At 35.1% G+C, this 24,291-nt stretch overlaps 1 protein-coding gene across 2 annotated transcripts in view; it reads left to right on the top strand.

Moving 5' to 3' along the window:
• Positions 1-24,291, top strand: part of LOC150105815 (FGFR1 oncogene partner 2 homolog) — an 85,523-nt gene that overhangs the window by 59,246 nt on the left and 1,986 nt on the right. The window contains exons 4-5 of one of the 2 annotated variants that reach the window (XR_016548456.1): positions 5,751-5,990; positions 9,359-9,469. Coding sequence is in view for 1 of the 2 variants with exons in the window: in XM_090394357.1 (XP_090250483.1) it covers positions 5,751-5,978 (228 nt within the window). In the remaining variant the exon portion in view is untranslated. The remainder of the gene's footprint in view (positions 1-5,750; positions 5,991-9,358; positions 9,470-24,291) is intronic. The other variant, XM_090394357.1, reaches the window with a different exon arrangement.

Genomic DNA, 24,291 nt, shown 5'->3' with positions numbered 1-24,291 from the left:
AATGGAATTTATACAGCTGCTGAGAGATGATTATCTGAGGCAACATGTAATAGAGGGGAGATCCACCATTCATGAGGTTCAAGAGTGGTGGATCTGATTATTTGCATCAGAGAATGTAACACTAATCAATCTAGTTACGCTACTGCTTGGAGAAAGCAATCATATAGTCTTGACCTGGGAGATTGCCAGACATGCTGGACTTTCTGTTAAGAAGGGATATGTGTGGAATTACAAAGCAGGTGATTATGACAAGCTGAGGAGTCATCTTTCAGCAGTATCATGGCATAAGAATTTGGAGGACAGAGAGAGAGATGGTGGTGCATGAGAAGTGGTTAAGGAGTCTTTGAAGAAAGCAATATCAGAATGTATTTCTAGAGTCAGAAGGATAAATCAGGAGTTGGGTGAACAGCTTCATTAAGCAGGAGTTCCACACAAAGAAAAGGTTGTGGAGGAATTTTAAAGAAAAAGGTGATCAACATGCCAGCAAGCAGTATAAGGCAAGAAAAAAAGCCAAAGCTATTAGAGAAAACTAGTTGATGAGGTTAAAAGAAATCCTAAAGAGTTATTTTAGAATTGTAGACCTGTTTATGTGACAAGTAAAAGGAGAAATGACTATGGAAGGATGATTTTAAAAACATGCTGTGATGGTAAGGAGGTAACAGAACCAAACCAAATAGTTGAATTACTGAGCAAGCATTTTGCAGGTGTGTACCATCTAGGTCATTACATTGACTGATAAATAAATACATTACATTGGTTGAAAAAACGAGGTGCTTAAAATATTGCAGAACATCAATATGAACAGAGTCATGGGATTAGATGGCATATCAGCCTGTGTATTACAAGAATATGCAAGGGAATTACAGCTCCTCTGACCAAGCTGTGTAATTTAAGCTTCAGTACTGGGAAAGGTATCAATGAGTGGTAAGTGGGCAAAATAGTCCCATTGCATTAAGGATGCTCCAAGATAGAAGTAGCAAACTATAGGCCAATCAGCATCTCAGGAGTGGTGGTTAAGGTATTGAAGAAATTGGTGAAAGACAGAATTCAGGACTAGGTGAAGAAGAATATGATATTCTATAAGGGACAGCATGGTTTTGTGAAGGGTAGGTCTCATCTTAGTAATTTGCTTACTTTTTATAATAAAGTAACAATGGAGTTGGATAAGAGAAACGTCCACTCAGTTCTATTGCTAGACTTTGCAAAAGCATTTGACAAAGATTCCACATAGAACTCTATTGCATAAATTACAGCAAATGAGGATGGATATGAATCTGGTGATTTAGATTGGAGGGTGGCTGATGGACAGATCAAAGAGTGATTTATGGAGGAGTTGAGTACAGGAGAAGGCAAGTGACCAGTGGTGTACCACAGGGCTCAGTACTTGGTCTTCTGTTGTTTAATATGTATATACTAGTGATATAGGAAATGATATGACAGGTAATTCAGTTGTTTGCTGATGATGCTAAACTGGGAAGAGCAATGGTAAATGAAGGTGATGCAGAGATCTTGCAGGAAGACAAACAGATTAGTGATATGGACAAAAGTAAATGGCTTTAAAAGGAATAAGGCCACATCTGGACTACTGTGCACAGATCTGGACTCTGGATTCCATGGGAATGAAGAAGTGGTGGAGAGGATCCAGAGGCTAGTGACAAAGATTGTGTCAGGTCTGTGGAATGCTATGAGAATAAATTGATGGTCTGTAGGCTTTTAAGATTAGCTAACAGGTGAAAAAAAAGAGGAGACATGATAGAAGCATTTAAATTATTAAAGGAGTTTTATTTGATTTACACTGAAGACTTTAGTGCATGACAGGAAGGGAGAGAACAAGGGGGGATCACTCATAGAAATTGTGCAAAAGTGTGGTTAGCAAGGATGTTGTGATTAGATTTTTTTGCTTGGAGGTGGTGAATGGGTTGTCAGAACTGGTTATGAGTGCTTCATTAGTGAATGAGTTTAAGGAGAGGTATAATAATAATTCTCAAAAAGCTTGAGGTTGTAGACCTTGAGAAATACTTCACGGGTAGGCTTTCACAGAACTGAAGTAGATGGAATAAAAGATCACGGGAGTAACAGGTTTGGTGACTGTAGTTCAATTTTAAAAAGATGTTAGGCAACTGCTGCTTGTGTTCCTGCAGGTTTAGCAGAAATGGGTGGAGGGTGACATAATGCATGCTTGTTCTGCTGAACACTACAGTGACCATATATCTGTAGAAGAGACAATGTGGAAACTGACCATCTGAGCTGAAATTTGTTGAAAGTTTATTTTTCAACAAATTTGGTTAGACTATAATAAATTTAGTTTAATCCTTTATCCAAGTGTGAGCAAACAAAGTTTGCACCTGAAAGTATCTTCAGGATTGGGATTGGGTGGTGCAACTCATTGCAAAGGTGGAGCAAGCTAACATCACTCCTATCTCAGTATCTCCCATAATGCAAAACACATCTCCTTGCAGATATGTATAATGTTATGCATTAAGGGAAGAGCCACTACCCAGACTAGTTTCGACCTTTATTGAGATCTCTTCAGTGGGAGCCAGGCCCAAGTGGAAATACCAAGCAGAAGCATTAGCAACATTTGCAACAACAAGCATTTGGCAACTCCTATAGGTAGAGATGACGTTGCTAATACTTCTGCCTGGTATCTCCATTTGGGCCTGGCTCCCACTGAAGAGACCTCAATAAAGGTCGAAACTAGTCTGGGTAGCGGCCCTTCCCTTAATGCATAACATTATACATATCCGCAAGGAGATGTGTTTTGCATTATGGAAGATACTGAGATAGGAGTGATGTTAGCTTGCTCCACCTTTGCAATGAGTTTCCCGGTGTTGTACCACCTTACCCCAGTCCTGAAGATACTTTCAGGTGCAAACTTTGTTTGCTCACACTTGGATAAAGAATTAAACTAAATTTATTATAGACCATCTGAGGCAGAATCCAAAGAGCGTTTGTATCAGAGAGGCAGTCAACCAACTCTTCTGGATCACATAAAGAATTTTCAGAGAAGTCTCTCAGCTGCACTGTTCCAAATGTGAGAGCAGTATTCCAAAGTTTGGCAGATTTGAGATTTACATGGAGTAAGCAACCGGGCAGAGGAGAAGCAATGCCCTGAGTGAAAAAGTATTTGAGTATTACCAAAACTAAGTGGAGAAGAACTGAGTTCTTTTTTTTTATGAGGCAAAATTATGTTTTGGAAGTATTACTATCATAATAATAATATTATTATTATATGGACAACTCTATGGAGTCCTTACACATTGAGGGAAACCCTAAACATGCCAACCACTATCTAACATTTATGCAATATCCCTCATTTTGCTTTGAACTCATTCAGTCATTCTCTCACAACAGATTCTGGCAACCTATTGCATTCATTCCCCACTTTCCAAGCAAAAAAAAAATCTAGTCCTCACACCTTTACTAACTACTCTTGTTCAATTTCCAAGGATCCAAGACCTGTTTAAAAAATTTCCTCTGTATTAATCTTGTAAAAACCCTTCAGTAATTTGTATGTCTCAATCATATCACCCATTTTCTGCCTGTCAGCCAATCTCTATAATCCACAAATTTTCAACTTGTCCTCATAAGGTTTAGTACATAGACTTGCAACCATCTTGGTCACTTCCTCACCCCCCCCCCCCAAAAAAAAAAGAAGCCCAGGTGACTAGATCTATGCACAGCAGTCAAGATGGGGTCTTACCAAGGCTCTATAAAGAGGTATAATAACCTGTTTGTCTCTGTTCATCAGGGTATTCTTCAGTAATCCAATGAGCTTCTTTAGCCACTTTTGCAATATGCACTCTAAACTTTCTCCCTATCCACTAACATCCCCTCAATCCCTGACTTCTATTTCCTGGAGTACAGTTCCATCAATGTGATACACAGCTGATAATCTTTTCACCCCAGAATGCATAACCTTACACTTTGCCACATTAAACTGACATCCATTCTCCTTTGCTCATACTGCCAGTCTGTCACCCTGCAAAATTTTAACAAAATCTTTATTAACTATTGCTCTACCCAATTTTGCATCATCAGCAAACAACTGAATAGTTCCTCTCAGATCCTTTCCTATATTGTTAATGTAGAAATTAAATAGCAGTGGCCCAAGAACAGAGCTGTGTGGTGTGCCACAATTCATAGGCCTTCTACTGGATTATACTCCAAGTCCAGCATTATCACTGTAAACCCATTATCTTTATCCAACTTAGTTGTCACTGTATTATAAAACATGAGCAAGTTAGGTAGGCATGACCTTACCTTTTGCAAAACTGATGTCCCCCCCCCCCCACTTCCCAATATAGTATCCCATTTCTGTCTATTCATTCCTATATTTTGTTCATAACCTTCTCCAATACCTGGTTACGATTCCTGATATGCTGATCAGCCATAATTTACTACATCAGTATTCAAGCCTAACAACAGAACTATTTTCCTATTGAATTAAAAAATTTATTATTCATAAAACATAGTCTCCACCTAGCTAGTGTTTCTGTTTTGGTAGTTCATTGCCGCAACTTAAGTAGTATGTTAACCAAAAGTAATTCCTTCTCTCCCCTCCCCCCCCTCTCCAAGAAACTTGTAGCATTTCATTTTGCAAAATGCATAGGTATAATTTAGATTGATTTTTTTGATTTTATTTGTCCATCTGTTTTCATTATTTCCTGGCTCTGACTAAATGAATCTTTCTTAGAAGTGTGTAGAATAACATCTCAATTTCTATTTCAGTGAAACCATTTGTTGGCATTAAATGTTTCGTTAATTTATTAGTTAAATGCATCAAAATGATACATTTTAACTAATAAATCTGAAAAAAAAAATCGCCAAAATAGTTTGCTTTTTTCTGGTCGATGCAGGATCTGACAGTATTTGAGTTCTGACAGATAAAAATTAATATAAGCACCTCCGTAGTGCAATTGGAAGAATAACGGTACATTGTGCCCTTCAATTGGAAAAGGCCTAAGTTCAATTCTCTTTGTGGCGGGAGGAATCTTTATATGAACGTTTTCAATTGAAGGTGAGTGGGCCGATCTCATACGGACGCAGCAGGGTTTTTTCTCCCAGAAACTCAGGTTTTTCATCCCACATACAGACAAATCGGCCCTTCACAATTTTCTGCCACACAATTTACGGACAAAAAATACTAGTTGTTGTGGTGGGCAGTAGATGGTTTTATGTAGATGATTGGTAGTAGACGTTCGATGTAGTAGTGAAGATGGAGAGTTGTACAGTAGGTGTCCTCCTGCAATGAGTCTACAGACTCCTTGGAGGTGTCATGAATAATAATAATATAGATAGGAAGTTACTAATGTAAACTCCTTTTCATGTTGTACTACCATAATATTCTGTCTCTTCCAAGAGTATATATATCAGGAATTTGATGATGGTATCTAGGATGTCCACTAAACATGTTTAGAAAACTCATTTTGATTTCAGTTAGATTATTTTTATTGATAGATAAATTGAAATAATAGGAAAGTAATTTGGTAGACAGGATCTCTGTGAAAATTGATCTCATTCATTGTGATCATTGTGAAAAGTGATCTCAATTTTTATATTCTGCCAAACTTTTTTTTTTATCATGAAATGTATATGCTTATAGTACATGTGCCAAAAATGGATCTAGGTTCAGTTGCATTTTTTGCTTGTTTCTAATTGTTACCTCATTTTTTTAATGTTCTGAATTTTATGAATGATATAAAATTATGAACATAACATTAATGACACTTTTTTTCCCTTCTCCCTAGGAACTTCAGCTACAAGCAGACAGAATTTGTGATATTGCTTCTGCCATGAAGGAAGCTATTACAGTTGATGATGAAAATTATGTAATGGAACAGGAATGGTTAACTCAGTTGTTAACAGAAAATAAAGGTCTACGGGAATTAGTAGATATAAGTAGAATAGCTGGGTCCCTTGGGTTTTCCATGTTGCAATCAGAAACAACTGATAAAGAAGTTCAAACTGATCCATAATTGAACAGAAAGGTAGCATTTGGATTGTTTATTACTTGCTTCTTTCAGGTGAAAATGAAATATATTTTTCAGTCATGTAAATAGTAATTATGTAAAACAAACATTTCCACTTAGTTTCAAATTTAGTTGTTATATAAAAGAACTAAGAAATTTGGGGAGAAAAATACAAACTAATCATACTTTGTAAATAATAACATACCATATATAAGCAAATAAATGCATGGTTATTAGTTTTGCTGATAGGCACGAAAAATCTTTAAAAATGTAGAATTTATAATTTCCACACTGTAAAATAAATTTTATGAAGTAATTGTCTAGTGAATAGAGTGGGACTTAGAGAATGAAAGCCTCTTTAGGTTGTTTACCAGTTTCCTAATATACTTCTGGGTGGCATTAGATTCTTACAACCACTATACTGCAGATTATTTCTTTAAAATATCGTGTTTATACTATATTTAAAATGTAGTATTTACTTTTTTATATAGTACATGTTTACTATGAAGTATATTTTAAATGATTTATACATAGCTTCAACTTGTATTAAGGGGAGGAGAAATAATAACATTTTTCTTGGCTTTAGAGTAATAAGTAATCATGAATGACTATCCAGTTAATAAAATGAGTTGATGTACTATAGAAAGATTTACAATACAATACCTCATTATGTGAGGCTAAATTCTGTTAGAATACATTTCTGTGAAATTTGATTTTCAAAAATCAGATTATGGTCATCTTTATCATAAATTTAGGTTTTAAGTCTGTCAAATTCTAAATGAGTTGTGAATCAAAGAAAATAGGATGAACATCTTTAATGTTAAATAGTGTGGTATTTATATACAAATGTGTATGAAAAATATGACTTCATATAAGATTGTCAATAAACAACAAAATTACACAATAACTACAGTGATTAACTTTAATAAAATGAAACTTCAGATATTTCGTACTGAAATAATAGTACATCATCAGTGCATAGAAACAAGCAAATAAAAAAAAACGGGAATACAAGGTACATACAACAATCAGTTTACCAATTAAAAGCTGTTGCTACATGCTAGAAATTAATATATTAATAAATAACATTAGTTATTGTGGTTATCATGTAATTTTTTGTTTATAGTCATGTCACAGGTATCTTTTTAAAGGTAGATATGTCAAGTTCTTGCATTAATTTAATAGATTTGTGTTTGCACTAGTGTGTAAATGTAGCAGCTTCTTAAAAATTGCACTATCTGTAAACGTCATGTGTAATTTGAAGGACTTCTCCATGTCTCCAAAGTTATGGAAAGAATATTTCTGTCATCATTCATCTCTGTCCATTACCATCTCTTTCATTTGGGTGTTACCATGGCATTCTGATTTCTTAAATACTAGTTCCAGAAATTTCTTCCTTTCAGCCCTCACCTTTCTTTCAAAAAGCATATTCAAGAAATTGATCTGCCTGAGATATCCTGCCCATTTTCATTTTCTATTTATCAAATTTTTATGTGCACATGCATGTACACACACACACATTCTCTCTCCAGCCAATTATGGTAGTAGTAACAAGGTACATAGCATACCTGGGAATGTTGTTTGCATGGATATGATGCATATATCATTTTATGTATTTTTTTTTTATATTGACATCTAATTGGAGGATGCTTACAAAGTAAAAGAATGATGGGAAGCCAAGTTCAGTTTTCTTGATCTTGCCTAAATTGATATACTGTATGTACTAGTCTTACCAACTACTCAACTTCAGAGTAATGTAGCCTCATTAGACACAGTTTTCATACAGTCATTCTGCTGTCAAGGATTGGTTCATGAAAAAAGCATGATAATAAAGCAGTTTATGCAGAAGAATTAAGGAAATAGAGAGGTAGGTGTAGGAACGTAATAAATGCTCTATTTAAATGAACAGTGATGCTGTTGCACCTCTAGATCATTTATAATGCTTTCATAATATAATTTCTTTACTCTTTTTTTTTTTTAATTCATAGTTATGAAGTAATTTTCTGTGTAAAATTTATAATGTCGATTTTTGACTGATAATAGATAATATTTTCATGCTTGCAAGTTACAAGTCTTCTCATAATCATTTTTCATCTCTCTGAATGCATAAAATCTCTCTGGTCAATTTCAACTATTTTATGAGCTATTACTGAGATCCTGCTTAATTTTAAATGGTGAATAGGGTGCATATACAAATTAAACAGAATTTGTGACTTTCAGAAGGGGGTGTTCTCATATTCATACTCTAAAGCAAGATTTTCCTAAACTAGTACACATTATGTAGTTGCAGTGTATGAAATTTGGTAATATGGTTTACTTGAATGTTCCTGATATCAGTTGATAGTGAAAGAAACAGTAGAGAACTACTGAAAAAAACTCTTTCCATTGTTCAATACTATAAACAAAGAAAAAACAGGATATGGGATGACACTTTTGGAATGAGGAATAGAAGCGTATATTGAAGTAAACTTTTTCGATTGAAAGACATTTTACATGTAATAAATTTAGTTTAATCCTTTATTCAAGTGTAAGCAAATAATAAAGTTTGTGCCTGAAAATATCTTCAGGACTGAGGTAAGGTGATGCAACTCCGAGCAAAGGTGGACCAAGCTCTCATCACTCCTTGTCTCGGTATCTCCCATAATGCAAAACACATCTCCTTGTGGACACGTATACTGCTATGCATTAAGGGAGGGGCCACTACCCAGACCAGTTTCGACCTTTATTGAGGTCTCGTCAGTGGCTTGCAGATCCAAATGTGGAGATACTAAGGCAGAAGCAATAGGAGAGGTCATATTTACCTATACGAGTTGCCAACAAGCGTGCCACCTTATTATTGAATTACTCTGGATTTAGAGAAAGATGTTGGAAGTTTATTTTGCACTTGGTTAGACTATTATAAATTTAGTTTAATCCTTTATCCAAGTGTAAGCAAGCAAAGTTTCAGGCTCAAACCTTGTTTGCTTACACTTGGATAAAGGATTAAACTAAATTTATTATAGTCTAACCAAGTGCAAAATAAACTTCGAACATTTTACATGTATGAGCTGTTAATATAATATTACATTACATTCCAGCTGTAATTTAATTAAAAAGTATTTTGTTTGCCCTTAGTTGAACACAATTATCAAATCTCCCAAAATGACATTATGCAGCTTTTGTTAATGTGAACAGTTAGTGATTATGCCATTAAATTCTTGCCTTTATTTATTTTAACTTAAACACGTTTTTTGAATTTATTCAAAACATTTTTATTCTAAAATCTTAGTTTATAATTAACATTTTATGGAATTTATGTTAAAATGAATTTCATGTATATTTTTGTCACTTTGTATTTTATCTACATTATCAAGTATTTAATTTACATGTTGCTTTCATTCTTGAAGTTCTAGTGAATATAATGAAATAAGATTGAAGAAGAGGGATCTGTTATGGTATAATCATCTCAGAAGTTTGTAAATATGAATAAATTGGAACTTTCATCTGCTACACAAAAGGTTAGGTTTGATTATACATCTGTGTTTGTTAAGATTTAATTTTATTTTCACATTAACATGTTAGGCTCAGTTGCTTGTCACATAAACTTAATCGTATACAGAGCTTGGTTAAGCTTGTATGTGTAATCTGCTTTATCTTTCAGTAGTAGGTTTGCTTGTTTTACATAATCAAAAATTGGAGTTTCCAGAAGGGGGGGGAGGGATTCCATTTTTTGCTTGAGACTTCCTATGATTGAAATTCTTGTATAAGTTCCTTGCATCCTGGACAGAATTTGAACCTATGTCTTTCTGCCCAAAGGGCATCATAACTATCATCGCTAATTTACCAAGAGAATCTAATGAGAAAAGATAAACAAGTAGTGAAGAAAAATAGCTGATGTTTATTTTGCATTTCCATTATGCTTTAATAGCTGTTTTAAATTTTCTTCCCATTTTAAAACATTCTTAAATTAGTCCATGATATAATGTTCTGTAGCTTTTTAAATTCTTGGGATTATTATAAAAAATAAATTTTCTGCAGGAAAAAAAAATGCTAAATGATTATCAAGTTTCAGTGTCACTTTATATTTCATGCAATGTCCATAGAACAAGTATATGTGAAATTTCATCTCCATAGAGCTGTTTATAAAAAAAATGGACAGATACTTGCTGTAGCAAAGCTGGGAAGGAGAATAAATTATGCTTGACAAGAAATTATATTCTTTTTATCTTTATTTTACCCAAGCCTGAGCTTGTTTGTATGCAACATATTTTCATGACTAGGCTGCTTGTATTATAGAGCCAGTGGACTTTATATTTAGTTGCTCTAGTATCCCATAATGCACAGCATACTGCTATCTCAAGCATATGGAACATTATGGAAAGGGTTATGACAAACTGGTTTTGACCTTTAAGATCTCATTAGTGGCAATTTAGCTCTCTGTTTCCTTAAAATTGCTCCCACTGCCCTCAATAGAGGCTGAAACAAGTTTGGATATAGTGTCCTTTCCATAATATATGGCATCATACTCTTGTGATGTGTATGATGCCATATATTATGGCATCATGCACATTTCAGGAGTCTGCTATGCACTACTAGAGTCATGCCATGTAATCAACTGTTTCTATATACAAGTATATATAGAAGTTTCTATATATATATGCTTTCCTTTTGAACTATATTTCTCACTTTATAAAACCGCTAAATCATACTGAACCAACTATTCCACAAAAAAAAAAAAAATTTCTTGAATCTAATATTGTGCATAAGATCTTTACCATATTCAGAATGTGTGTGTGTGTGTGTGTGTGTGTGTGTGTGTGTGTGTGTGTGTGTGTGTGTGTGTGAACATGAAAATATCTTAATGACTTTAAATTTTTGTTATTGTACCGAGTCCCATATGAATTATGATTATTGGGAGAGTCACTATTGTCCTCAATATTTATTGTAGCTAAACTACTTCCTGTCTGCAAAGAATTTGAATGTGCTTAAGACATGGTGAGCTGTCTATGAAAAAGGGACCTTCTAGATGAGTCTTTGACTCCATGGGGTCCTTAGGTTAATAATAATAAGAGCACTGCTTGAATTTAGCTAACATTTGCTCTCTTGCATATAAATAATACACACTACTGAGTTCCTTTCATTTGCTTTTCTGTAGTTTTTAAATATCATGTTATTCATATTGAATTCTGGGTAATATTAATATCTAGGATATATATAAATTAATATAATGACTAAATGATTAGTAAATATAAACATAAATTCTGTGTACTTCTATTACTTACTATGTTAATATTAGCAATATATTAGAATAGAATAATCAGTCATTTCATAACAAAAGAATATTTCAACGAGAAACTCTTGTCCTTTTGTTTATATTGCATTGCAGTCTGCAGCAGAGACAGTACTTGTGTGTCATGGACAACTTGTAAACTCTGAATATGGAAAGCTGTTTTAGACATAAGACTTTTCTTGCTTTATGCAAGTTGCTTGCAATATTTCAAATTGATCAATTTTACTTCCAGAAACCTTGACAAGGAAGCCAAAATACCAATGTGTTTTACTAATAACAATATCAGTATTTCATTAGTGAAGTAACCTTAAAAGAAAGAAACTAGTTCTGAAGTATGTTTATATTTCCATTTGGCTAACTAATGGGCTTTGGAATCAAACCCCACTGTGGGCAGATGTTTGAATATGTTTAGATGGTAGATTAATTTCATTAATCCATGCATGACCATTGCTCTGCTTATTTGGAGGCCTAAGGCTGGAGTAAGATTTCTGGATTATCTAATCCTATTTCACTCAAGGTATTAATGTACTATGAATTTACAATGTTTAATATACTTATTTATTTCTTATGTGATTCACATAATAAATAAATAAATTCAAGTGATTTAAATCCCCCTCCCTCTCCATAGAGATGAAGACATGCATGCTATGATATTCATCAGCTGGCTGAAAGCATCTATAGGAATGCTGGACTATGCCAGTATCATTCCTGTAGAATTTCTAGACTCATTCACAACCTGCACTTGCTTACAGATTGAATTGCTGTGCTACACTATACAGCACTACATAATTAAGTTTACATTATTATTAATCTCCTATTCACAATTTTCCTCCAAATTAGTCGATTACTTGAGCACTCCAATATTGTTATATCTGACATTTCGTGCTTCTAAGGTACTTTGACCGAATCAATCATATAGACCTTGGTCTTCTTCTGGGGGTCTCTTTCCTGTCATCAAACACCTGTTTTACTAACCTTTCCTCTCCCATTCTACTTAAGTCATCATACCACCTTAGTGCTGTTTTCAGGATTAACTCTGCTTACACTTTCTTGAATGCTAACAATACAAAGGTCCTCTCTAATATTTTCATTTGTATGTGATTCTGCCATTGATGCTATCTGATTACTCCCTAATTTTTCTCAGGATTCTTGTATCTGTGGTCTCTAGTCTTTCATTGAGTGCTTTATTTCTAACCCAACTCTCAGATCCATAACTTAAAACTGGTTTGAACACTGTTGTATACTGCTAGTTTGGTGATTTGGTTAATTTCTCTCTTATTCCATATAAATTTATTCATGACTACCCACCATGGCAGCTTTGCTTATCGTCATCCAGTTATATGTCTATAACTGGATGATGTCTGATAATGGAAGGCTTCTATAGTGATAATAATCACTATAGAAGCCTTCCATTCTTGTTTGTAAACTAGTTGTATAGGATGGAGAGTATGTGATTGTGTTATCACATACAAATCCCATGACTGTGATACCAGTACCGAGAAATGTGGGGAAATAGTCCTGCTGTATTTATAGATGCACTCTCTGCTTCCTTGGGCTATGCAAGCCTTGGTTGGCAGGGTATTAATCCTCCTATTGGTGAGTTCAATGAACTCTTAATTGGATAGGAGGTGCCATCTTGAACCCAAAAGGTGTTATTAAGACACCAGGGATAATTCCACAACAGGTTGCACCATGTATTCAGCCTGTTGTGAAAAGCCCACATTACCGGATGTCTTTTATCATAGTTGTAATTTGTGCTCTGAATATGCTGGTTTATTTATTTTCTTCTGATATTGTTTATACCACAAGCACTTATAAATGACCACTTTGTCTCTCCTCCTCAAAATCCCACTTAACAAGTGGGATTTTGAGGAGGAGAGACAAAGTGAAGGCATCAGAGTATGCTACAGGAATATTGTGAGAAGCTTGCACTACTTTGCGGGTCACCTAGACTTGCATTACGTGCAGGCGCAAACGTGACTTATTTGTCTGTTTGCTTACTTGGGAAATGGAGTAAAACCAGGTTTAAAATAGCTTGGTATCTTTAACATTTATTATACCCAAGTAAAACACTTCCTACATTTATATCTCCTCCTGAGATTTTTATTTAATAAGGTTAAAACACCTTATGGTAACTTGTTCTGGTAAAATACTTATAAGCTCTGTATTACTAAAATCTTGGTATTTCTAGCCTGGCTCCCACTGATGAGACCTCAGTAAAGGTCGAAACAGGTCTGGGTAGTGGCCCCTTGCCTTTAATACAAAGCATCATACATCTCCTCCAGGAGATGTGCTTTGCATTATGGGTAAATATTAAGATTAGTGATCAGAGCTTATTCTACTTTTACCATGGGTTACCTTGGTCTTGCACTACCTGCAGGGTCAGCTAGACTTGCATTACGTGCAGGTGCAAACTTGATTTATTTGTTTTGTCTGTTTGCTTATTGGGAAATGGAGTAAAACCAGGTTTAAAATAGCTTGGTATCTTTAAAATACTATCTCTTATTGACGGTTTCTCACCTTTAATGACTACTGGTGTGCATATTTCATGCACATTAGTAATCATTGTAGGTATAGATTTGACATTGTTGACTGATGGTGTTATAGCGAGTGTTCTAGACAGAACACCTATGATTTCATTGTTAGTAGCCAATAAAACCTGAATAGATTATTTTAGTAACTTTTCTCATTCCACACATGCAGTAATGTGCTGTAGGTTCTCACTCGTTCATGTGTGTGATTGATATAAAAATATAGCACTGAAGGTTATTCCAATTTGCATAGGTTTATTTTACCTGTCCATTGTTTTGTAATTTTTATTTCGCAAAAGAAAAGTTATCAATGAACAGGTAAAAATTATCACTTTTCAACTCCATTGTAAAGTAAAGTAAAGGCCACCATTGCTAACAGTTTTTCTTTTTCAAAAGAAAATATGTTAACAAGTAAAAATGTAATTTTATAAAGTGGAATTACCTTCAGGGCTATATTTTAATGTCAATAGCCTAAATTGCCAAAGGTTACAAAGTGATAATTGCAGAAAAATATTACTTTATATTATGCATGTTTATCTACTTATTCCATGTTAATGTCTAAACTTTAGTCCACTGTTAATCTCTGTTTGTACATGGTTGTGATTAAATTAGACAGCTGAGTTATGCAAGTATTTTGCCTTAGCTACTGCGTATTACTTATTTCATATCTGTCTTCAAGTTTGTTTGACGAAACTACATCACTTGGTCACACAACTAATTTTTACAATTATGCACTATATAATTCCACTTGAATGCATTTATACACTACATAGGAATAAAAGAAGTTTTCTTATTTTTACTTATTAATGATATTCAATTGTAAGTAAGGATCAGGTCCAATTTTGTGGGGAAACGTTTATCATTGGAATAAAAGATTCAAAGTCTGAATGAGGCAGACATGCATACTAAATATTCTGTATATAATTCTTAGCATTTGAATTTATTTTTTATGCTAAGCATCTTGACATAATCTCATTGGAAAAAAAATTATTTTATAAAGGATTGTATAGATTCTTATTACAGACTTGAAAGCAATTTTATTAATTTTAGACAAAATTAATACAGTAACTGCCTGCCTGGTTGGCCAAGTGGTTAACATGCTCACTCTCCAACCAACAGGCTGCAAGTTCAAATCTGAACTGGGCATGGATGCTTGTGATTGTTTTTAGATCACAGATGAATTTCATTACCTGGTATGAGACCACTCTGCTATTGGAGGCCTGAAATAGGTTAGGTTAGGTTAGCTATGCCACTTGAAAAAGTTCCATGGTTGGTCTCTAGAGCAGGGTTTCTGGAATATGTAAAAAAAAAAAAAATTAATAAAAAAAATATATATATATAAAATTGATAAAAAAAATAGAAAAAAAATCCTTAGTCCACCCACAGTACAAATTTATTTATTTAGACATTAATCATTATTATGACATTAATAAAAAAAAAAGACACTTGACACCAAAATGTATAATACATATTCGTGTAGACCTTGAGACAGGTAGTGTATATGTAGAAATAATTAGTAAAGATATAAAATTCAGATTAAAAAAAAAAGTCACTAAAATTTGAAATCTAGTTCAGGTAGCCATTCAAGAGCTGAAGGATTTGTCTCAAAAAAGTCCCTCAGGTTGCCTGGGTTCTTATGCTGTTGTTCACCACAATGTGCCAGATGGTTTGGTTTGTGGCCCCACAGTCACATTGGAATGCTGATCTTCCCTACCTGTGCAAGCTGTCTGCACAGATACATACCTTGTGTATCCTATTTGAGCTTTTCCATAGGTGACATGGAAGCTCAATCTGTTTTGGATTTTGGTTGGGAAGGATATATTCATTTAAGTCTGACAATTTTTCCTTCCAAGTTTCTAACCATAAAATCAATGTTGAAATCACTATAAGCCAATATTAGTGGAATATCGTCATGTATTGGTAACAGGGTTACTATTTATTTTACTATACTCTTTTATGAGCAGATCTTGTCTGCACAAGTTCGATGGTGCAATGTTACTCAAGTATTGAAAACCAGTAGAGAAGAGTGGATTTGACACAGCCTGTTATTGTCCTCATTGCTGCATTTATTTGTGTCGATTTTCTTGATATGATTGCTATATTGATGAACAATATTCTGCTGCAGAGTGGACCAGGCCCATTGTGGAGCATCGCAGTGTAGTAGCAAAAGAATCCCATGTAGAACCACACAGATTTTGTATGATATTATTCAGTGGCATAGCTGGGGGGGGGCAGTCTGCCCCAGACGGCACTTTTCGCATGAGACAATTTTATTTTTTGACGATTATTCTATTTATGTTAACTTAGTAATTTTATTACTTAATTAATAATTAGTTTTCAACAACTATACTTAAAACTAAAATAAACAAACGGTGTTTTAATTTCTTTCCCTATGTCGTTTTGACTTTTTGTAGTATTTTTGGTGTGTATTGAGAGGGGCGGCAAAAGCTCTAGCTATGCCACTGATATTATTACAGGTTCTGATCTTTTAAAGTTCTGGAGAATAAAGATCTTTATTCTCCAGATGTCTTTTGAATGATTCTGTCTAAGGTAACACCCAGGTATTTAGTGAAATCTTGGTGTTACAGTGTTGTGTTGAAGTTGATCTGAAGTTTCCTGTTTGCAATTTAGTTTAGGTGGAAAGAGCTAACCTCTGTCTTATTGAAGTTTGCTGTTAGTCTCCATTTATAATGATTCTAAGGTCATTTGTGAGAATATCTTCAGTTACATTAATGTTCTTATGTTGGATGGTGGGGGCTATATCATCAGCATAAAGAAATGTTCTTGACCTTGTTTTTGGTAGATCAGATGTATATAGGTTGAATAAGATTGGTACTAATACTGAGCCCTGCGGGAGACTGTTGTTTAGCTTCCTCTGTTTGCTCATTTTGTTTCCCAGTACCACACGAAAGTACCTGTTTGAAAGCATGTCACCAATAAGTCATATGATGGATTGGGCATGGAATGACTTGTATCAGTGTGTATAGCAATCCCTCTTTCCATATCATGTCGTACTCAGCAGAAAACACAACAGAAATTTTCAAACATCTTTGAAAGCCTGCCTCGATATTGGTAGCATGGCTTAGTACTTGGTCCGTACAACTATGTTGAGTCGTAAGGCCTGCTTACGACTCAACATAGTTGTATTTAGTGAAATACAACTATGGATAACTGTAAATATTTTGTCCCAGTTCTGTTGAGGAGTCTTTAGAGGAGCTTATAACAGCAAGTGAGGAATGCAATTGGGCAATAGCTCTCTGCTTGATCTTGATCTGCTTTGCCGATTTTAATCTCCTTTAAGGCCACAGTTATTTTGTCTGTGGTAAATTCTCTTGAAAATTGGGAACTGTCAGCTGCACTGTGTCGTAAGTTTCTGAGTAATCTTTTAACCTCGTTGTGTGTGTGTGTGTGAGAGAGACAGGCAATTTGATCTGGAGCCAAAAGATCTTTACGGGTAACTGGGTTACTTCCACTTAACTTCCTTAATAGGCTCCATGCTTTTCTACTTAATTTTTTAAAGTCTAAGTCCTCTGTAGTTTTTATCCATTTTTCTCTGTACTCGTTATCAAGTTTCTGGAGTAATTTATCAGCTATGTCACAGTCGCCAGATTCTAAATACACTTAGTATAGCTTTTCAGTCTTTATTCCAGTCAGGTATGTATTCCTTTTGGAAACCCCTTGGAATATACTTCTTCGCTGTTGATATGAATGCTCCAATGAATCTGTTGTAGATTTTGCACACAGGTGGTATCTGTTTTACTACTTTATCCAGTTCTTATGAAAAATCCTGCCAGTTCGCTTTCCTAAAATTCCATCTTGGTTGTGGAATGGACCATATCATTGGTATTTGTATTCCTACTTCTATCAATACTGGTCAGTGTTGGCTGTGTCTGGGTTGTATTCCCTGTTCCATGCTGCAGCCTTAAAGGTTCCTTTGTCCTTTGCATCAAATATTAATCTGAGACTGATTCTACCAGGGGAGACTTATAGATGTTAAATATGTGAGATCTTCATTCTCTCTATGCTACAAAGGTTGGTCGATTGGTAGAGCCTCTGCTACTAATGGCTCCGTTAAGTAAGTTTGAGCGCGGTTAGTAGTTGGAAGGGGGCCAATCGTTCGATGCTGTCGGCACACTCTCCCTCGATGAGTCTGTGGACTCCCTGGAGGTGTCAAAATAATAATAAAAAATAATAATAATATTCTGATTAATATGTGCTGATATTAAATGAGCGTTCTCTATATTATTGCATACGTAAGTTGTATAGCCATGAGCTTGGTGATATGTAGCTCCTAGAATATCATGCCTGCAATGCTTCCTCTAGATTTCAATTGTTCTTCATTATCTGTGTGTGTGTCTCTTGAATGACAGCTATATTATTTTCTCGAAGGGTTTTTGAGAGATATTGACTTTTAGCAAAGTTGAGTTGGCAAATCCAGAAATTAATACCCAGCTTTCTTGTCTTGTGGTCCTGAAAAGAACCGTTCGATGATTGTACAGCTTGTGATTTCATGTAATAAATTACATGATAACCACAGTAATTAACTTTAATGAAATGCAAGTACAGATATTTCATAGCGAAAATAACCGTACATCAGTGTGTAGAAACAAGTAACTTAAAGGAACTGGAAGGAAGGTACAGCCATGGGCTCACCATTATCCCCCCCCCCCCCAATCGCGAACTTCTACGTGGAAACCTTTGAGCAAAGGGCTCTTGATTCTGCCACGCTTCGACTGACAATTTAGCTCAGATACGTTGACGATGTGTTCGCGATCTGGCCGCACGGGCGACAAACGCTAAACACATTCCTCAGCCACCTAAACAAACAACATGAACGCATACAATTTACCATCGAAATCGAAAACCAAAATTCGCTCCCGTTCCTAGGCACACTAGTTACACGTCTTCCTTCAGGCAGTCTATCCTTCACGGTCTACCGAAAACCGACACACACGGGCCAATACATACATGCGAATTCATACCACCACCCAGCACAAAAATATGGAGTCATAAACACCCTTAAAAACAGAGCCACAACTATTTGCTCTAACCAGCAAGCCCTGAAACAAGAACTAAAAATCATTAGTGACACATTCATAAACAATGGCTATAACAAAAATACTGTCAATAAAATACTCTATAAAACCACAACAAAAACGAATCTAGATTACAGTAAAACCATAGCCATCCCATACATTAAAGGGTTATCAGAAAAAATCAACAGTGCTCCCATTAGCACATCCTGGAGTCTATTGCATCCGCTGCACCTGTAACTTACCGTACATTGATGAAACAGGACGGACAATCCCTATACGCAAGAAAGAACACATTAAATATAACCATTATGGTGAAGCAGGCCTCTCAGACCATGCACTTAACACCTTACACCAGATCAACTGGAAAAGCACCTGCTCCTTACACCGCACAAAAACATGGTACGAAAGAAAATTTAAAGAATCCTGATAAACCACCCAAATATCAACAATAAAGATGGTATGAAAATTCCAAGGATCTGAATGGCACACATTCAGCCAACCTAATATGAAAGATTCAACATAAGTCAGGACCCTAGCCAATCCGCTAGTATTAGAAACCATTCCACTCCAACTGGATGGAATGATGATAATATATGTATATAGTAGACAACACAAATAATAGGACTCTAGCGTTGATGTATTATTTTTTTTTTTTTCCATCAGAGGTCAGGCCAACAATCGTGGTAGCGGTTAGTCAGTGTCTTTAACGAACCAGTATGATTGTAGTATAGCTTGTTTCCTGTGTATATTTGTACGCTCCAGAAGATGACCTTGACATAAAGGTCGAAACGTCGAATTGTAAAATTTTAGTAATATTAAACTAAAGTTTTTATTCAAACACGGTAGTCGTCTCCATAATTTCCAAAAATGCAAAAATGCATTAAAGGAACTGGATTAAAAAGTACATAGAGCAGTCGGTGGTTACGAATTAAAAACTGTTGCCACATGCTAAAAATTAGTATTAATAAATAATATTAAAAATATTATTTTATGTAACCATCAAAGATAGTTGTTTCATAATAATATTTTTAATAATATTATTTATTAATACTAATTTCTATCATGTGGCAACAGTTTTTAATTCGTAAACTACTGACTGCTCTGTACTTTGTAATCAGGTTCCTTTAAGTTGCTTGTTTCTACACTGATGTACTGTTATTTTCAGTATGAAATATCTGTACTTTCATTTCATTAAAGTTAATTATTGTCGTTATCGTGTAATTTATTATTTATAACCATGTCACAGGTACTTTTTAAAGATTGTGATTTCATGTGTCTATAACAGGAGATTGCAATCACTCTAGCTCATTTAGCATTACCCAGGATGCACCACAGAGGCAAGCTAGAAATGCCCCCCCCCCCATCTCCTCACTGTACAAAATGTACTATAGTTTGCAAATAACCTTTCATGGGTGGAAACAATATACAAAAATAAAACTGTAGGGTGTGACATGACATTTTTCTGTTCATCACTAGCACTTGTAATGCATACAATCGTTTGGTAATCCCTTTCAAAATTGGGAAATATATTCTTAGATTTGAAGTTCTGCTATTGCTGTTCATGTTTAAATTTTTCTTTCAAAAATTGTTCACATAAACAAGATGTTAATCTTGTTTATGTGGAAAATTATATATGCTTATATAATATGAAGTACTTGCTAGCAGTCTTCTAACCTGTAATGCTTAACATTATACAGCATCCAGTAATAGTGAAAGGTTTTGCAATAATGATTTAATCTTAGTTTCTCAGAGTGGATCCATGTAACTCTAGGAATACTTGAAAAAAAAAAGTTTACATAATGGCTGATGCTGGAGACAAAGTCAGGTTTTCTAATTTTGATGCTACTAATAATTTATGAATACAATACATATATCTACATAATAATATACATAATAATAATAGTGTAGATGTGGTAGCCCTTCAAGAGGATTTGAATAAGTTAGACAGGCAAATGAATGGGGTGTCAGTTTAATGCAGCAAAATATAAGGTCTTGAGGTTTGGGACACATCAATGGAACGCTGTATGCTCTATTGGGAGTTAAACTGGAGGAAGTAGGGGAGACAAGAGATCTGGGGTTGATGATTGATAGAAACCTGAAATTTAGGGGACATATTGCAAAGGTAGTGAAGGTAACACAGAGGATTGCTGCAATAATGAGAAGGACACTAACCTGCAGAGATAAAAGGGTTATCATTCCATTCTATAAGACTGACCACACTTAGACTATTGTTCTTAGATCTGGTCCCCAGGATTTGAAGAGGATAAATTAACTGTGGAAAGGCTACAAAGGCAGATAACAAAGATGGTGTCAGGACTGTACAATGTTAGTTATGAGGATCGGCTGAGGGAGTGTGGACTGCAGAGTTTGGTGGATAGAAGGAGAGGGGATATGATTGAGACTTTTAAAATGTTGAAAGGTGGTTACAGGGTTGGCACTGGGGAGTTCTTTCGCTTGGTTGAACAGCGGGAAGGAGTAATGACAATGGGCCATCCCTGGAAGTTACGAAAGAAAACTGTGAGAAAGAGGGCAAGGAGTGGTTTCTTTGCATGGAGGGTGGTTGAACCACAGAATGCATTGCCTAATAGAGTGGTGAGAGTGAGAACAGTCAATGTGTTTAAGGAGTGGTATGATAGACTTTGTGTTTCCTAGGAGGGACCTCCCTCGATGAGTCTTGATAGACCTGTGTTTCTTAGAAAGGATCTGTCACGATGAGTCTTTTGACTCCATGGAGGCCTGAATAATAATAATCTTTATAATGAACAATATTTTTTTTTATATTTTTATGTATTTATTTTTTTTATGTTGGGCCCATATGCAGGAGGTTGGTTGGTCAACCTATAGTATGTTAATACTGTATATTATGTATATTAAGGTGGGTCAAAAGGAGAAACTTGTTTACATTTGATTTGAACGCCTGTATGTTGTATTCCTTGGAAATATGTCTGGGGGAAGACTGTTTCACAGTACTGCGGTAGCAGGGATGAATGAGGAGGAAAAGAAACTTGTTCTGTGGGTTTCGAGGTGTACTGTGAAAGGATGTTGGGAGGCAGCTGTACATGTTCCAATGGGTCTTAGTACAGGGTGAGGGAATTAATTGATGCTGTTTCAGATGAGCATTTTCCATGGAAATATTTATAGAATATACAGATTGCAGATTGGGGAAATTATTGATGCTGTTTCATATGAGCATTTTCCATGGAAATATTTATAGAATATACAGATTTGCAGAGACCAAGCATCTATGTGAAAGTGGGGGGGGGGGTGAGTTGGTGAGGGATGGGTCATTTATTAGTCTAATTGCTCTCCTCTGTATTGAGTCAAGCATTTTGAGGGAGCTTTTTGGAGCCCCCACTCCAGATGTGAGAGCAGTATTCAAGAGCTGGGGGGATGTGTGACTTGTATAGTGTTAACAGCTGTTTAGAGGTGAATTAGCATCTTGAATGAAAGATAAAATCTGGTTTTTTTGAAGCTGAGGATGCAATGGTTGTGATGTGTTTATGCCAGGAGAGGCTTGATGTCAAAGTAATTCCGAGAAGAGAAATTTCATCTTGTCTGAGAATTTGAGTGTTATCGAAAACAATGCTGGGAGAAAATGGTTCTTTTTTGTGAGAAATAAGACAGAACTGGTTTTACTAGCGTTGAAGTTGACAGGGTTATCTGAGCCGCATTGGCAGATGGCTTGGAGGTCAGAATTAAGGGCAGTGGTGGTTGATGTTCTGTGGGTTGAGGTGAGTTGCGTAGAGTAGGGTTTGTCAAATGAAAGGGAGGAATGTAATGTGTCAAAACTGTCTATTGGGTTACAGGTCAACTGAAGTAGGTCATTGATATATAGAAGGAAGAGGATTGGTGAGAGAACTGAACCTTGTGGGACCCCAGCATTAGTTGGATGGTGAGAGGATAGGGAGCCGTCTACCATCACACATAGTGTGTGTCAAGACAGGAAGCTGGTAATCCATCTGCAGAAGTCCTGAGGCAGTCAATATACAGTAGACTCTCATTCTGCTGAACACCCCATTGTAATAAACTCATTTACTATAATTAGCTAATAAGTCTCAACCATATTTCCATAGGCTGCTAAAAATTCATTAACTATTCCTGTTCCCTGTAAGTTGACTGTAGTATATTTTGTTTCTGAAAACTGAATGTATGTTATGTGCATTCACCACTACAAAGAATTATGGCATTTTATCATGGATGATAGCTTAAGTATTTTATTTGCTTCTGTTGATCAAGAAATATGTTAATGATTAACTATGGTGGGGAAAATGACATATTCATCTCAGTAAGTGTTCTTTATCATATATAAATTTGTTAATGTTTAAATAAATATATTTTGTGTAATTTTTGTAATGTATTTTAATAATGATAGTTAATTCATTTCCAAGGGTAAGTAGTAAAAATAAATCAGGGAGAAATTCTACATTTGATAGCAAATTAGTGATTGTAGCTGCAATCTCTTTTTGGTAGCTGAAATCATATGTTAAAAATTTTTGTTAACCCCAAAAAAATTGCTAAAATAAAGTTCTGTTTATTATGAATTTAACTGTCTATAAGATCAGGTTCCATCATTCATCACTAGCTTGCACTCTGTTAGCACTTAATGCTAAGAAAAACTTTTTTTAATGGGTAAAATAAATCAAAATTATCTTCCTACCAGAGCTAAAGCTTTTATTAGAAAATATAAAATTTTTTAGGAATGTAATATGCTTATATTACAATTATCACAAGATAGCAATCTATTCTAGGTTCATATCTAAAGAGATAGTGATTTGCTAGTGAACAGTGTAGATGATTTGACCATTATTATGTTCAGCCTTATGCTAGAACATGTCATAAGGCTGCTTTTATACACACACACACACACACACACACACACACACACACACACACACACACACACACACACACACACACACACACACACACACACACACACACACACACACACAAGGGACCCCCCCTCCTTTCTTTCCCTTGAGTCACAGTATTTATTGCTAAATGAGTACAGAGTACATACCACTAAGAGCATGCATGCATTCCAGATAGTTTACTGAAAGTAGGTTCATAGCCAGAAATAATCAAGGATCTGGTTTGTTCCTCTGCAAAACATGCAAGACTAAGCTTAGGTGTTTTCAAACCCAAATTTGTTGTTTGTATATACATAACTGATGTTTCTTACTGAACAAAAATAAGTATTTATGTGTACTTCATGCGTGTATTTTGTATATACCCTAATAGATAATTACATAGAATTTGTAAAAAGAAGTGTCAGATTTTTCTATTTTGAATTAAAATTTCTCAAAACGCTACAAAGGATTTACACTACAAAGATAGTGTAAATGTTTTAAGTCCAACATTGCACAGAATTCCATCCTGAAAAAGTATCTTTAACTATTTTCAAGTTACAAAGAAAATTTTTTTTGAAAAAAAAAAAAAAAAACTCTTGGGCATGATTTCAGTTTTTTAGCCTTGTGGTAAGT

The sequence above is a fragment of the Typopeltis vanoorti genome, chromosome 6 (assembly GCF_054136105.1).
Source record: "Typopeltis vanoorti isolate ZY-2024b chromosome 6, IOZ_Tvanoo_1.0, whole genome shotgun sequence".
In the NCBI taxonomy this organism is placed as follows: Eukaryota; Metazoa; Arthropoda; class Arachnida; order Uropygi; family Thelyphonidae; genus Typopeltis; species Typopeltis vanoorti.
This window is presented reverse-complemented; position numbering and strand designations above follow the sequence as displayed.